The sequence below is a fragment of the Coregonus lavaretus genome (assembly GCF_964263955.1).
Source record: "Coregonus lavaretus genome assembly, chromosome: 15".
NCBI lineage: Eukaryota > Metazoa > Chordata > Actinopteri > Salmoniformes > Salmonidae > Coregonus > Coregonus lavaretus.
The window spans coordinates 42,148,036-42,164,309 of NC_140002.1; the positions used below are offsets into that span (position 1 = coordinate 42,148,036).

A 16,274-nucleotide genomic window follows, 5' to 3' on the forward strand; every position below is an offset into this window, starting at 1 on the left:
CTGGCACTGCATCTCCTCAGAGGTATAATGCTTTGCTTTGACTGGCAAGCAGGGGGCAGCCAAGAGAGGTTAAATGAGGGAATTGATGTTTCATATTAACTACTCAAATAGGGATCTGGGAGGGAAAGCCTATAGGGAGTTTTTCCTCAACTTTCACTCTGAATTTCACTCATGGAATCTAAAAGGAACCAAAGTTTACTGGGTGTAAATGTCTGTGCCGCAAAACATATATAGAGAGAGAATCATACAGAAGGCACACACACACACCGCCTTGCCTCTTGGAAAACTCACATCACTAGCGCTTGGAGGGGTCAAATGATTTTATTGTTCCACTGCGGTTGCGCCACACAGGCCTGACATCACACACATAGTGCAACACACACCCTGTGTGGGACAACACACTCATTACACACAGGCACAACAGACATCATCCTCACTCGCTCTCCCAATTAGCATAGTAAAAAAAAAAAAACAGAGTGCAACCAATTATAAAAGTGAGATAGAATACTGAGGAAACAGAGAAAATAACAGACCGATAACCCAGAGCTAACAAGTATTATTTGGCATGGACTGTGTGGCTTGCCAGTGTTTGGTCCACTGGGACACAGAGCAGAGGCGTTTGGCACTGTCACTGGTCAATCTCAGGTAGATGGCACAAGGTGCTTGTTCGGCCAGGTGGCAGACAGGGGATAAGTGACAGTAAACAAGCTAAGGGTGCTACTCCCAGGGAGGAGCGCTGTGGAGGAAGGATAACTCATCCTGTTCTACCAGTCTATCCATCCATACTGTACTCTACCCATCTCCTTGGTCATGACAGCTATGTATGATCAATTTGGCTCTGCCAATGTTAGCACACTGAACAGGTTTCTTTATGTTCAGTAGCCAACAGTTAAGCTCTTAACTATGAAACAAATGTACTGTGTCATTCAAGTTGACATTTGTCATGATTTGTTGCAATTTCAAGAACATGTTTATGACCTTGATAGCATTGCACAAGCTTTGTGAACATATTGTACGCTAAATGTAACAATAAAGTGGTATTTGTACATAAGATAAAAAAATTATATCAACAGGTGAATACATGGTATGATATGGTCAATAATACCTTGAATATAATGGCAAAAGCAGGAAACAAAGGAAGATGCTGTTTACAATCAACGCTTTTGGTTCACCTTTTCCGACAGAGAGAAATTACAGTACTGTACAATTTAAAATACAAAATAAAACAGAGTATTAAAACATGGCACAAGTAAAAATGTCAAAAGCTCTATTCTCATTGCTTTGCTTTTGGAGTAACAGCAATGGAGTCAAAGGTTTGGTTGTGTCCTGAGAGCCTTGCGGCCTGCCTCCTTGCTTCCCTGTCCACAGCGGCTGAGACCCCAGGCTGGGTGCCCAGCAGTGTCCAGTGGGGCAGCGGGTGGCCCTGTTGGTCAGGTGCTGTGGATTACCTGAGTGAGGGGTTGGCAACCAGGCGCAGGTAGTTGGGTTTGGTGGGGATGGGGGGCTTGTTGCCGCGGGGAGGAGGGGTCTGTGCGGGGGGCGTGAGGCTCTTCACACTGAAGTTCTTCATGAGCTGAGCCACACGACCACTCCCTGTACAGGTGTCTCCGCCCCCCTCAGACACCTCATCCTCAGACATGACCCTGCGATAGGCTGCCATCACACGGATATCTGGGAGAGAGACAGAGGCAGACATTAGATGAATGGTTAGAGGTGCCTTGCATCAACGAATAGAGCTGAAGCTGACTATGGTTACTATGTCTCGGTCTGTTGTCGAGCATCCCTGAAACTGGGAATGCTAATAAGAGACGTCTGACAGCCTACTGCCATCATGGAATATTCTCCCTGATCCCATCTCCTCTCCTATTTCTGTGCTTTCCCCTTCTCCTCCTCGCTCTTCCCCTCTTCCCTCCCGGACTCTTCCTTCCTGGGCTGTAGTATGCCAGACTGGAGGTCATCTTTATAGGAAGTGGAGCAGGGACGCAGCTGGGTGTAGTTGGTGCGTGTGTGTGTGTGTGTGTGTGTGCATGCATGTGCGTGTGAGAGAGGCACGATGTTTGGGAGGGGGTATAATTGAGGGACGGAGGGATCGGAGCAGAGGAGGGCCACAGGGACAGCGATGGGGAGCAGACAGACGCTGTTCAGACACCAGAAGGCTTGAGGAGCCGAGTAATTTTAGCACCATCCCCGGGGGACACAGATGTGTGAGCACACACACGCTTAAACACACATACAGTGCCTATCATAAGTATTCACCCCCCTTGAATTTCTTAACTTTTTATCATGTTAGTGGGATTAAAATAGATTTAATTGTCATTTTTTGTCAACAATCTAGACAAAATATTCTGTAATGTGAAAGTGGAAGAAGAAAAATGACTTTTTTTTTTAATTCATGAAAAATGTAACACTAATATACTTTGATTAGATAAGTACCCCGAGTCAATATACGTCAGAAACCCCTTTGCCAGCGATTACAGCTGTGAGTCTTCTTGGGTTAGTTTAAGAGCTTTGCACACCTTGTTTATTCTTTAAAATAAAATCTTCAAGTTCTGTCAAGGTGTTGGGGATCATGGCTAGACAGCAATTTTCAAGTCTTGCTTTAGATTTTCAAGCACATTTAAGTCAAAAACTAACTTTGCCACTCAGGAACATTCACTGTCTTCTTGGTAAGCAACTCCAGAATAGATTTGGCCTTGTGTTGTAGGTTATTGTCCTGCTGAAAGGTGAATTCATCTCCCAGTGTCTGGTGTAAAGCAGACTGAAGGTTTTCCTTTAGGATTATGCCTGTGCTTAGCTCCATCCCGTTTCTTTGTATCCTGAAAAACTCCCCAGTCTTTGCCGATGTCAAGCATACCCATAACATGATGCTGCCATCACCATGCTTGAAAATAAGGAGGAATTAATTCAGTCATGTGAATTTGCCACAAACATAAGGCTTTGCACTTATGCCAAAAAGTGTATTCCATTGTCGTGTTTTTTGTTGTTGCAGTATTACTTTAGTGCCTTGTTGCATACAGGATGCACGTTTTGGAACATTTTTATTCTGTATATTTGTATTCTTCTTTTCACTGTCATTTAGGTCAATATTGTGGGTCACTACAATGTTGTTGATGCATCTTCAGTTCTCTCATTACAGCCATTGAACTCTGTAGCTGTTTTAAAAATCACTAATGGCCTCATGGTGACATCCCTGAGCAGTTTCCTTCCTGTCCTGCAGCTCAGTTCAGAAGGACAACTTTATCTTTGTTGTGTCTGGGTGGTTTAATACATCATCCACAACATCATTATTAATTGGACCATGCTTAAAGATATATTCGATGTCTGATTTGTTATTGTTACCCATCTACCAATCACTGCCTTTCTTTATGAGGCTTTCAAAAAGCTCCCTGGTCTTTTTAGTTAAATCTGTGCTTAAAATTAAATACTTGACTGAGGGACCTTACATATGTTGTATGTATGGGGGACAGAGGAAGGGGTAGTCATTTCAAAAATCATATCAACCCCTATCATTCCATACAGAGTGAGTCCATATAACTTATGTGGTTTGAAAAGCCAAATTTGAACAAAGGGGGTGAATACTTATGCAACGACTATATCTTAGTTATTTCATTTTTTATTAATTTGTAAAAACGTGTAGAATTCTTTCCACTTTGACATTATGGAGTATTTTGTGTAGATCAGTGATAAATCTATTTCAATCCCACTTTGTAATGCAACAAAATGTGAAAAAAGCCAAGGGGGTGAATACTTATGATACCCACTGTACTCACACACGTACAGACAAGCACACGCTCATTTTCCAACACATAGAAATTGGACCCTCACACCACATTCGCCTTAACACACACAAGCACAAATACACACACCCTCCTGCTCACCAACTCAGTCACGCATGCACCCATCTCTGACTAACCCCACCACATGAAATTCAGACACGCACATAGAGGTTATGTGTATAGTGTAGGGGGTTTGTGTGCAGCCCAGGAGAGGCAGTCAGTTCTATGGCCAAAGAAGCTTTAAAGCAAACACTTGATAGCGGTGAGGCATGAAAGAGAGGCCCAAACTATCTTTAAAGGTTTTACTTTTCGTTTGTTGTTTTTCCTCTCTCTCTCTTGCCCTAACTCGCTCAACCCTTTCCCTTCCTCTGCCCCCCTCCTTCCTCTCCCTCTTTCCCCTCCCTCCCTCCTCTCCCTCTTTCCCCTCCCTCCCACCCTCTGCACCCTGACCCGCAGTTCCTGTGTTAATGTCCTCTCGCCGCGCTGCGTGGGCCTGCCTCTGATTGTCTCGCTGTGTTGTGTGGTCACCACGGAAACCCTGGATAGGCTCCAGCGATTGAGGCGGACACACACGCACGCACGCACGCATACACACAAGCACAGTGTCACACACGCACGCGTGGTCGGAGGCTTTTTGGTGCTTGGGTTTTTTTGAGCTCAGAGTCTTGGTGTTGGTTCTGATAGGAATGCTAAACGCAAGGAGTATGTGCGCGCGTGTGTGTGCATGTGTTTGAGAGCGCAAGGGTGCATCGTATTCCTGACCATTATATGTGGGTATGGTGAGGGAATAGTAAGAATAATTATATATATATATATATATATATATATATATATATATATATATATATATATATATATATATATATATATATATATATATTATTATGCCTCTGAGAAAGTATCCATGTGAGGAAGATGAACCCGATACCTCTAGAAACTAGACGCCAATCTAACCTGTCTTAACAAACCAAGAACTGCCCAAACCCATACCCATGCAGAACGTTCTACCAGAAACCAAATGCCAAACATCAAGCCGATACACTCTCAGCTCCGTCAACACAAACGGAGCGGAAAAAAGCAGTTAACTAACTGATCAGCCATTTGAGGAAACCTTGGCAACACCTGATCACAGTGCTCGAAGTCACTGGTCAATATGATACAGTGGCTGTCTCTGTCTCACTGTGTCTTCAGACTGACCTCCGAGGCGGCTCCCACTCTTCACACCTCCGCCCAGCCCCAGCCCATACACACAGTGGGGGAGAGGGGGCTGCAGTGTCATCCACCAGCACCAAAATAAAAGCAAGCCTATCTCTTTAAATACCCCCTCCTCTCTGGCATGGGGGGCAGAAGTGGGGCAGAGGGCAGAATTCCGGAGCGGCACTTCTGTGCACTGAGCCAGGCCGCGGGAGGGGGGGTGGTCAGGGTTGGGAAGAGGAGGAGGCGTGGGGAGGAGGAGGGCGCGCGGCACGGCACTGTGTGGAGGCTGGGGGCCCTGTCACTTATCAGCTCTGGCCGAGCGTCGCCCAGGGACAGAGTTGGGAAGCAGCGCTGGAATGTGTGTCCTTCTCTCTGAAGGTGAAGAGAGGAAAGGAAAGCCGAGGGAGAGAGAGAGGCACACACACTCAGCGAGCCAGCAGCTGCAGAAGACTGATACACTCGCATGCACACATACACACACTCACACGCACACTATCACCTACTCTCTACCCCAACCCCACCCTTGGGGTACACACACACACGCATTACATGCATGGACATAGGTCAACATACACATTAACACACTCATATCTTATATACTCACACAAACTTGCACATTAACACATTAAACCCCGAAATAAAACCTGTCAGAGGTAGTAATAAACATTAACATAAACTCCATCAAACTGTGTGTAAACACATATAGGCTCTCCCATACTTGAATATATATATATATATATATATATATATATATATATATATATATATATATATATATATATATATATATATATATAATATGTATATTATTTAAAAACATCCCAAAAGAAGTAACTCATTCAAATGACATACGACTTCGCCATCTTCACTTGAAATGTCTCAAAATTGTGAAGACACATGCAACCGATGAATATGTTCTACCTGAATTACAGGTTCCACATCCAGGACAAAGAAACACAATTCTTCACCTCATTGTAAGGTTAGTACATATCCAGCAGGGGGAGACAGTTTTGTTCCGACTAACTCTGGTAGAGGACTGGCTGCAGTGTGATCAGTCGTCCACTGGGTGGTGCTGGTCTAGCTCCCTCTCAGTCTGTCTGTCTGGTTTGTGAACTGGGTCACTTGTCTGTCGAGCGGGGATGTGGGTCGCTGATCAAAACCACCAGCCTATCCTGATCACCCAGAGGAACACAGTCCAAACACTGCTAATTAGACTGATACTAAACTCACTCCTAATATTGCACAGTTAGGGAAAGCTAGACAACCTAAGATACTGAGGAATTCTATGGAATAGGGGAGGCCAAATTAACAATTTCTTGCAACAAGACACATAGATGCTGCCATAAAGCAATCAACTACAAGGGCAAAGCAATTAAAACTATATGTGAGGCTCAGAGACATAAGAGACAGCTATCATCATACACTTATAAATAAAAGTCATGTTAGTTAAGAGGGACTGTGGAAAGCGTTAGACAAACAGACATAGGAAGAGATTTCCCTGAGAGCGAGAGTAGCAAATAGAGAGGCAGAGGAGTTGTGGGACCATGACACAACCCCCCCCCCCCCACCCCACCCCCCAAGGCTGCACTGGCCCGCTTTTAGTCTGCCAGTTCATAAAGATTCCAGTGGGCTGAGGCAGCATTTGGCTAGGGCACTGGGCAAATAAATCCCCCTCGCTAACCGCACTAGGAAAACCTAACCTACACTATAGGGGCCTACAGCAGAACCACGGTATAACTGTCCATTATGAACACACACCAGGTGAAAGGGCTTCGAAGTCAGATAATCCTTGTCAAATAGCTCCCACATGGTTATTTTTAGGGGGGAAACAAGAGGCACAGCTTCATTACCATTGTGTACATCTTCATTACCATTATGTACATCATCATTACCATCACAACAATCTCAATACATTCAAGTTTGACCCTAGCTCAGTGTTGGAATGTTGTATCTGTGCCATTGAGGCTGTCTAAATGTTCTTCTTCTTTTGTGTTTGAAAAATGTATAAAGCTAATGTTGGTGATTTACCGCCACCTGCACTGCTGGAGTCCTGAACCAAATGTTGTGTGTCATTCATTTATTGTGGCCACTATAATATAGCTTAAAGCATTTACGAACCGTACAACCCAATTTGAAGAAGACAATGCTCTGATCAATGGCTGATTGCTCCCAACCCATAGGAATCCCCACCCAGTTGATTACTTTAAAATGGTGGAAGCCCTTAATGGCAATGTTCATCGTAAAACAGGTCACTTCCAAGTAGAGATCTCTATGGAGGGGACCCAATCTCCCATGCTGCTCTACTCTCTTACCTCTGCTGCAGGCTGTCTCCTGGGGGTGGGGCTCAGCCGGCTCCTCTGGGTGGAGTCTGGTTGTGACGGACAGCGGGACGACGGTCGTCTTCTCTGGACCATGTGTATTGGTGGTGCTCTTCTCTAGAGCGTTTCTTATGGCCGTGCTGCTAGCCACAGGGGATGGAGTGACGGTCCTGTGGAAAGGCGATTGAGTGGAGCTGGGGACAGGGGATGGTGAGACACTGGGGACAGGGGACGGAGTGGAGCTGGGGACAGGAGACGTTTTGACACAGCTAGGGACGGGGGAGGATGTGATGGTCTTGGGGACAGAGGACAGTGTGATGGTGGGGATGACAGGAGACGGTGTGACGGTCTTCACTGGAGCGCGTGCTTTGGCAGTGCTCTTCTCTAGAGCATCTCTTATGGCATTACTGTTGGGGACAGGAGACAGTGTGACACTGCTGAAGACAGGAGACGGTGTGACACTGCTCAAGACAGGAGACGGTGTGACACTGCTCAAGACAGGAGACGGTGTGACACTGCTCAAGACGGGAGACGGTGTGACACTGCTCAAGACAGGAGACTGTGTGACACTGCTCAAGACAGGAGACGGTGTGACACTGCTGGGGACAGAAGACACTGTTACGGTGCTGGGGAGAGGAGACGGTGTGACGGTAGGGACAGGGGATGGTGTGATTGTGAAGTTCTTGGGGACAGGGGACAGCGTGGTATCCAGCCTCAGGTTGGCAGGGCCAGCTCTTGAGTGAGGTCTGTAGGACGGGAGGACTGGCTTCTCCTCCGGAGCGTCTACCTCTAAATCCTGCTTCAACTCAGCTTGCTGGGGAAACAGGAAAGAACAGTCAGTGTCTGATTCATTCGTACCATTTTATTTGCATATTCAGCAACAGTTCTTCTACCTGAATCAAATGTCTTTAGGTTACTGAGAGGTTTGACGGAATGCTTTCATATACAGTAAGTGTTGGACAACATCACACAAAATAGATTTCATTGAGAATCTCGGTCTCTCAGACCAATCATATTTAATAATAGGGTGGGGTTGTGCATTGGGACTTTGACATGGGTTGGCAGAGACGTGCAGTGGTATGTTTGGGAGGAGTCTTGTGTAAGGATGCATGAACGGAGTGATAGAGAGTTTTCTCCTGTGGTTCGGCTTGGCTGCGTGCAGTAGGAGAAGAGAAGAGAGGAAAGGAGATCTCCCCTGCGCAAACCTCAGGAGACAATCCCACAATCCCATCCATCTGTGACTGACACCCTCCCTGTCTCTGGCGTTTTAATTCCCTGATCAACCATCTGCTCCAGAGGAGCCCAGAAACCCAACCAAGCTCCAGTGATTCAGCTCCTCTTACACACACACACACACACACACACACACACACACACACACACACACACACACACGACGAAACACCCTTCATTCCACTTCACCCCACCCCAACCCAGTCCCATTGCAGCATGTGGTAGAGAGCGATGACATACATACTGGGGGACTGCTACAGTTCAGCTGCTCCCCCAGAAAGACGGAGAGAGAGGTATGAGGGGTGAGGCGGCCAGGAGCGGCTGGAACAGAGAGAGAGAGAGAGAGAGAGAGAGAGACAGCTGGGAGAAAGAGGATCTGGAGAGAGCTGAGAGTGAAGGGACAGCTGGCCTAACCTCCGCACCCTGGAACGAGGGAAAGAGAGAAAAAGAGAGGGTGATAGGGAAAGAGAGAGAAAAAGGGTGTGGGTGTCCAGAAGAGTCACAGACGTGATCAAGACATATTTAGGAGAGCTGTAGGGTGGATTAGTGAGATGCAAACCACACTTAGCCAGGATATTTGAACAAGTTTTTCAAATTCTAACCATCTATGTCTGTATCATAGCTATTCGTGCTGAAACCTGCCCCTTCTAGCACCACTGAGAGAATGACTCATTTGTTGCTTTCTCAACCCCATACCTAGTCCAGGAATACTATGAGACTAATGTTGTACTTTCCTGTCTTTGTTTAAATTACACTTGATTACATGTATTAATAGTCGTTTTATTCAGTATTAATACTGTTACATTGCTGCATACCTACCTTTATCAAAGCATAAACAAAACAAATGTCCTCATAGTGTACATAACAAACCCTTATGTACAGAACCCAAACTCACAAATGTGTTCATATAGTACTTACTTTTTCCAGTGCTGCAGGTGGCTGCTGCTCACTCACTGACACCTGTGGGTTGAACACACAAACACAGGCATTACTGGGTAACTAATAACTCCTGAGCAGACAGACAAAGCACTGATATGTGCAGTATATAAACATACCTGTAGAGGGGGCAATGTCCTCACTTCCTCACTGTTCTCCTGTTGGAATAGCAGGAACATGTCAGTTGGTATGACAGATTTAAACACACTTGACTTTCTCTGACTGGAGCCTGTTATGGGTGTCCAACAAATGTATAAAGTATTCCTACTTACAGTGTAAGCACACTGAAGACCGGCACAAGGCCTATTTAGATTCATTTCTTTGTGCTTATTCGGACTATTCTATAAACATTTCTGATGTTGTGTTTGCGGTACCCGCCGTGGGTGCCTGGGATGGGCACTGGTATGCTCTACAGGCGAAACAGAGTGTCCACCATGGCCTGCGCTCACAATGTGCAAAGGGTTGCCATGCCAACGCTGCAAATCTTCTCCCTCTTTTTAAGATAGCGTGAAAACGGAGGTAACCTCTCCCAGCACACACACACACACACACAATACATGTGACACAAGCACGCTTCTCAATTTCATGGTTTGGTTCAAATTTCTAGGGTCAAACCAAATATGCAGGGTTTACTATAACACATAATAAACAATACATAATAATCACTCCCCCTCCTACACACTTCATTAAAATACTTATTTTACACATATATTTACGCAAACACACAGGGGTGGCACATACACACACACTAAGGACTCACCGCACAGGAGGTTGGTGGCACCTTAAATCGGGGAGGACGGGCTCGTGGTAATGACTGGAGCGGAATAGTATCAAATACATCACACACATGGTTTCCAGGTGTTTGATGCCATTCCATTTGCTCCGTTCCGGCCATTATTATGAGCCGTCCTCCCCTCAGCAGCCTCCGTTGACTCACAGATAGCGGAAAACACACATGCAATAGGGAGGAGATAATGACAGGGCCTGTACAAAACAAAGTGGAAGACAGGATGGAGAGAGGGAAGGGAGGGATGGAGGAGGATGTGGTTGAAAGAGAAGAGGGAGAGAGGTCTTTTGCGAGTGTTGGAGGTAACAATGGGGAGGAGAAGAGAGGGGGATGAGTGAGGGAAGAGTCAGGAGAGGGAGAGATAGAAGGGGTGATTTATTTGGCTGCTGAGCGATGACTCTCCCTCGTCTCACTGGCCCTCAGCTGTGTCCGAGATTAATGACAGCAACAGGAAGGTCACACACACACACACACACACACACACACACACACACACACACACACACACACACACACACACACACACACACACACACTCTCACCTTTAAATTGAGTTGTATCCCTGGCTGTGTTTTGGGAAGCAGGTTCTCTCTCCCAGTTCTGATAGATTCTGAGGCTGTTCTGTTTATCAGGTTGCTCTTTAGGGGGGTTGTCTGGTGGCTGCAGATGGACAGACAGGACCAGACAGGAAAATCAAAACAGGGATAATAGAAAATGTCAAAACACAAAAACCAACCACTCACTCAATTTGATACCACTATCACAACTCCACAGAACTGCAGGTAAAATCACTGCTGGTATTGCAGAGGTGTCCGTACCGTGTGTTATTGTGCAGGCTTGGTGGTGCTTTCCTCTCCACAGGCCCTGAGCAGATGAGTTTAGAGTTCTTCAGCTCATCCATCTCTCCAATCACCATGACCGCAACATCTCCATCCCTGCCCAGCAACCAGCTCACATTCTTACTGTTGGCTACAGGGGACACACAAACACACACTGGAGTTATATTATTGGACGCAACAGAGAAAGAGACATTCTTGCCAAATGAGCAAAACCAAGATTTTTAATATTTATGTTTCTGTGGTAAACAGACAATGATGGGCTCCATATATGGACAGCAGTGGAACAGATGGAAAAAGAAGAGAAAAGCCACCACATCATTGAATAATATGACGTGACTACACTGAGTTAAGGCTGAGAAATGTTCCTTCTTGGAGAAAAAAAACAGCACACACACACACACACACACCGGATCAGTAGAGGATCAGTAGAGGCACTTATCCAGCCTACTTGCTTGTAAATATCCTTTGCTATTCTGATGTTGTTTTTAAATATGTATGTATTGTGATTGCTACAAAACGAATTGCCTCATTGAGGACATTCAACTTTTCTGAATCGTGAGGGTTTGGGTTGAAAAGAAGGAGAGGCACTCCTCCAGAGCAGATTACCAGCGAACTGGTTCTGCCAGCCTGTCCTGCGGCAAATACAGGGCATTCCACCGGGGAAAACCACGATGACATGCCCTGGACTCAGCCCAGGCAAGTCAAAACATACTAGCTAGGCAAACACACCGTAGGCAAACAGACAATTCTCTCAACATGCAAGACACTAACTAGAGCTGACAATGTGGGACTTGGGATGTGTGACTTCACACTTGTCAAATTGGCGCTCTGGACTCTCGGAACCCTGTCCCAATACTCCTTCATGCCTTGACTCACATCCCACCCCCTCTGTTCTGAGACCCTCATAAACCCCGGGCCGAAGTCATGTTCCCCTCCAGTTTGTAATGCAAACAGTGCCATTTCTGATTTAGTACGTACTATATTCCTGAAATCTGCATATCTGTGGAGCGTTCAGGGATAGGTTGGACTAGTTACTGTGGCAATAAGACGCCCCGCCCTGCACTTCAGTCTATCATCTGCCACTAGCAAACGTCACCAGTCTGCCACGTTCTGTGCTCAAAGCTCAGACACAAACCAAAAATGGACCTAACCACATACAGGAACACATACAATGGGTACTTACACGCCAAGACGTAGTGCAAAACTGTCATACACAGCACTAGTCATGTAGCCTAAATGCTACATATTATACAGATGTACACATACTACATGTAGACGCTACACTAATGTAGTTACACAAACATTCAACACATTAACTACAGTATATACACCCCAAACTAAATGACATAAACATAACTGAACAGATGAAAAACACAAAACCTTTTCTACCGTGTGCACCAAGACATGGTCAAAGCCATTTCATTGAGCTGTCTCTTTTTGTTCTCCACCATGTCCTGCGCGCTTCCTGCTTTGTTCGCAGTTCATATTTGGAAGGAATGGGCCAGTGGGCCTGGAGTCACTTCCTGCTTTGCACAGACACCTGGGTCCTGTGCTTGTAACAGACCACCATTTCCTCTGCTTCACATCAAGAACCACCAAACTAGGTCTGCAACAGTCTCCAAACACTTCATGTTTCAACGTGAACTGTGACTATGAGATGTGCTATAAAAGGGTCTCTAACCCTATAGTCCAGTGTGGTGTGTGTAACACTGCGGTGTGTATTGGGGTGTGTGTGTAACACTGCAGTGTCTATCGGGGGGCCATTGACTTGTAGGAACAGCTGCCCTGGTCGTTAGCAGAGAGAGGCCACTGTTCTCCCTCCTCCCTGTCTGACATTCAGTTGGTTGATAATCAGTGCTTTGTTGTCAACGGCAGCCAAGAAAAGACTTCCTCCTGATCTGACACACACGTCAGGCAGAATCAATGCAGAAACTGACATGTGCTACAGTGACCTACAGCCAGCCATCACAGAGACTCGTTTTCATCCACTGTTGCAAATCTCTCTCGACCAAACTTCTCAATTAGAAGCTCTGGGGTTTGTCTTGTGATCTCAGATTCTTTCAGTGGAATGCCAAGGGAAAGTACATTGTGAACCAAGTCATTACGACACAGATTTCTCATACAGGGACTGGCGACCAACAGAAAGAAAATGCAGACAGGCAAGATTCTGCAGTACACCAAACCAGTTTCAGGATAGAATTACAGCCTGCATTTTCTCTGTTTGTAGTTATGTATGTAATGAGCCTTCTACTCTAGCTGATATACACAATACAAGAAAACATGATCCCCTCTCTAACATACAGTAGAAGATATACTATGTGAAACTGCCACTAGTTCTGTCTATCGCATGTTCCTATTTGAATCTGTTATCTGTTTTTCCGACACACGCACACACATTCCAGACACCTCTCCCTCGCACACACTAGTCCTTCACTGGGGACAAGATGATCTAAAGCAGGGCATTGTACACACACACACGCACGGAAAAGCAGCCAGACATATTATGATTAGACATTATTTTCTATTGTTGTTGAGTGCATCAGATTCAGTATGACGCCTGTTTGTTGTGTGTGTCTAGTGGGTGGACAGCTTCGTCTCAGATGGGCTGTGTTCACTGATAATGCCCCTTTAAAAACGATTGATTAGTGAACCAACAATTCAATCAACTAAGGGTGAATCAGCTGTAAGTATGTAATTTCCTCAAATGAGATAGCAGTGTCACATCCTGATCTGGCAGTAGGCCTACTCTCCCAGACATAGTTGTTATTGGAAGTGACTAGAAACCCGAGTTGAAGACCTATTTCTCTCACCCCAGTGATGCTACATGAGGCCGGCTACTTCCACATACCCTCCAGTGTTCCTATTGTGATGGTAAATGGTACAACTGGTGAGAAACTGCAGGTAGTGATTTAACAGAAGACTTTTCAGCCTTTTCAGCCATTACCTCCTCTCAGGCTGGCTGACACTCATAATATAAACAGATAATGCCATCTCATTGAAACAAAGTGCATAACCTACTTGCAGGCAGACACAGACCCACATACAGAGGGCCTGCCAACATGCAGCAGTTGATACTGAAACATTGGCAGTAGCCTCAAGCACATCACAGGATGCTTCTCAGAGGTAAGCCACATGCTTGCAGCTCAACTTCACAAGGCAGCTCCATATTAGTTAATCCACAGCAACAACAAAAAAAACACACCAACATATCTGTGACTTGCCTGATGTATCTGGCTTTAGGAAGACCAGATGGGTAGGTTTCAATGAAACCTGTTTGTAGGCTTATTTCATAAGCAGGTAATTATACTTTTTTGCACAAATGTTACACAGCCTCCTGTCACGCAGGAAGATGTAGCAGGAGAGGTAAGGAGGGGTGAGGTTAGTACCTGTACTTGGCTTTGGTCTGCGTTCTTCTTTCTCCTCACGTTCCTTCCAACGCCGCACCTGCTCCTGTCTCATCTTCAGGAACAAGGTCTTCTTCTGGTCCTCGTTCAGGGCCTCCAGCACATCAGGGTCGATGTACATGTCCTTTAGTATCTGCTGCAGCATGGTGGTGGTGGGCTGGAGGTGGAGGGGTAAGGAGATATGAGCTGTTCCAGCAGGTCGCCCAGTCTAGCAGGGCGTGGATGGGTACTGTCCTGACTCTTTGGGTCCACAGTTTTCTGAAGATGTGTTGGTTTCTAAACAAGCTTCATGAGGCGAAGAAGAAGAAGATCGAGGCTCCTCTGTCACATACACCAGCTGTAGACAGCTTCCTCTGACGTCCTCGGCACTGACACTCCCTCCACACACACACACACACACACACACACACACCCGTCCTCAGTCCTCATCAGGCAGCCATGGCTGGTGGAATCTGCATCAGGGAAAATGACACATCACAACCTCTGTCTGCACTGTAGATGATTGGCACTCCCTACTGTATGCTAATCCTGCTGCTGTTAAGTGCTCCTAACCACTTGTTCTTCCTTGTCTTTAGATGTATTTTCTTAATTTTCCCTTTGTCTCTTCTCCTCTTAAGATGTAACTGCTTATTGCCTTCTTTTTCAATTCATAGTAATCTCAGCAATCTCCTTTCCCTCCTTCGGGAGAGTGAAAGAGTTCAAACTGGTTTCCTCACTCAAGCCATGTCAGGGCTCTGAGAGTCTGTCTGGCCCTGGATAGGAGGAGATTCCAAAGGAATGGGGCATTTTTTCTGCCGTCAGTAACCCCCCCCCCACATCCCTTTCCAACCGCCCTTCTTTTTTTTTGTTTTACTCCCATGAGACGGCTGCTCCATTTTAACATGGTCGTTGTTGTGCCGTAACCGAACTACAGGGTCATATCCCAGGACAGCATGAGTAGAATGCTGCTCTAGCAGAGGGGCTGAAAGGACTTCACTAGGCATGGTGGTAATATTAACAATGGAAACAGCACAATCAACACATGGTGGGAGACAAAGGTAGCCTGAGACTGAGAACAGATTGGTTTAAACTCAACATTTAGTGGAAAATAATACAAAAGAAGAGGAGAAGCGAGTGAGTCAGTGATAGAGAATTCAGCAGAATGTGTGAGAGAAAGGATGTGTTGTTTAAGGAGGATGTACTCACAGTGGGGTTCAGACGCTCCACGGCAGAGTAACTACTCGGGAGAGTGAGTGTGCTTGTGTGTCCTCCTCCTTGCCTTTGTGTATGACTGAGCTGATGACATCACAGCATTCCATGAACTGTCTCTCACTCTATCTCCTGCTCTGTAAGACACACACACACACACACACACACACACACACACACACAAAATAATTATCTTGGTGGGGGGGGGGGGAAACTGTCAGGAAACAGAGCTCAGCCAACCTAGCTGTAAAAGAAGTAACAGCATCCTGTTGAACAGAGAGAGAGAGAGATCAAAACCAGCTGCTGTTAGAAAACCATGTTTCTATTGCCTGGATTGTGCAATTGGATTGCAATTCTAAAAATGTTGTTTATCTAACAATCCAATTGCACATTGTGATTTTACTTGTCACATTTCTCCTCTGCAAACTGGCTCCTCTTCTCCTCTTTTCCAAAAGCTCTACCACTCCACCTCCCCTAACTCCATAGCTCCTCCCCCTGTAGATCTCTAGTCCTCTTCATCCCGTATAAACTCTCTATCGCTTTCTCAAAACCAAACTAACCAACGAAAAACACTAACATATAGAAAAAGATAAGTC

At 45.7% G+C, this 16,274-nt stretch overlaps 1 protein-coding gene across 1 annotated transcript; it reads right to left on the reverse strand.

The window, feature by feature from the left end:
* Positions 1–304: 304 nt before the first annotated feature.
* LOC311142840 (uncharacterized protein) lies at positions 305–15,762 on the reverse strand. The gene is made up of 8 exons (XM_084178535.1): positions 15,676–15,762; positions 14,473–14,942; positions 11,066–11,216; positions 10,790–10,907; positions 9,580–9,618; positions 9,443–9,484; positions 7,286–8,105; positions 305–1,671 (listed from the first exon to the last, which is right to left on the reverse strand). Exons 2-8 carry the CDS (start codon positions 14,633–14,635, stop codon positions 1,445–1,447), a joined length of 1,560 nt encoding a protein of 519 aa, XP_084034661.1. The 5' UTR covers positions 14,636–14,942; positions 15,676–15,762; the 3' UTR covers positions 305–1,444.
* Between the last annotated feature and the right edge of the window lie 512 nt (positions 15,763–16,274).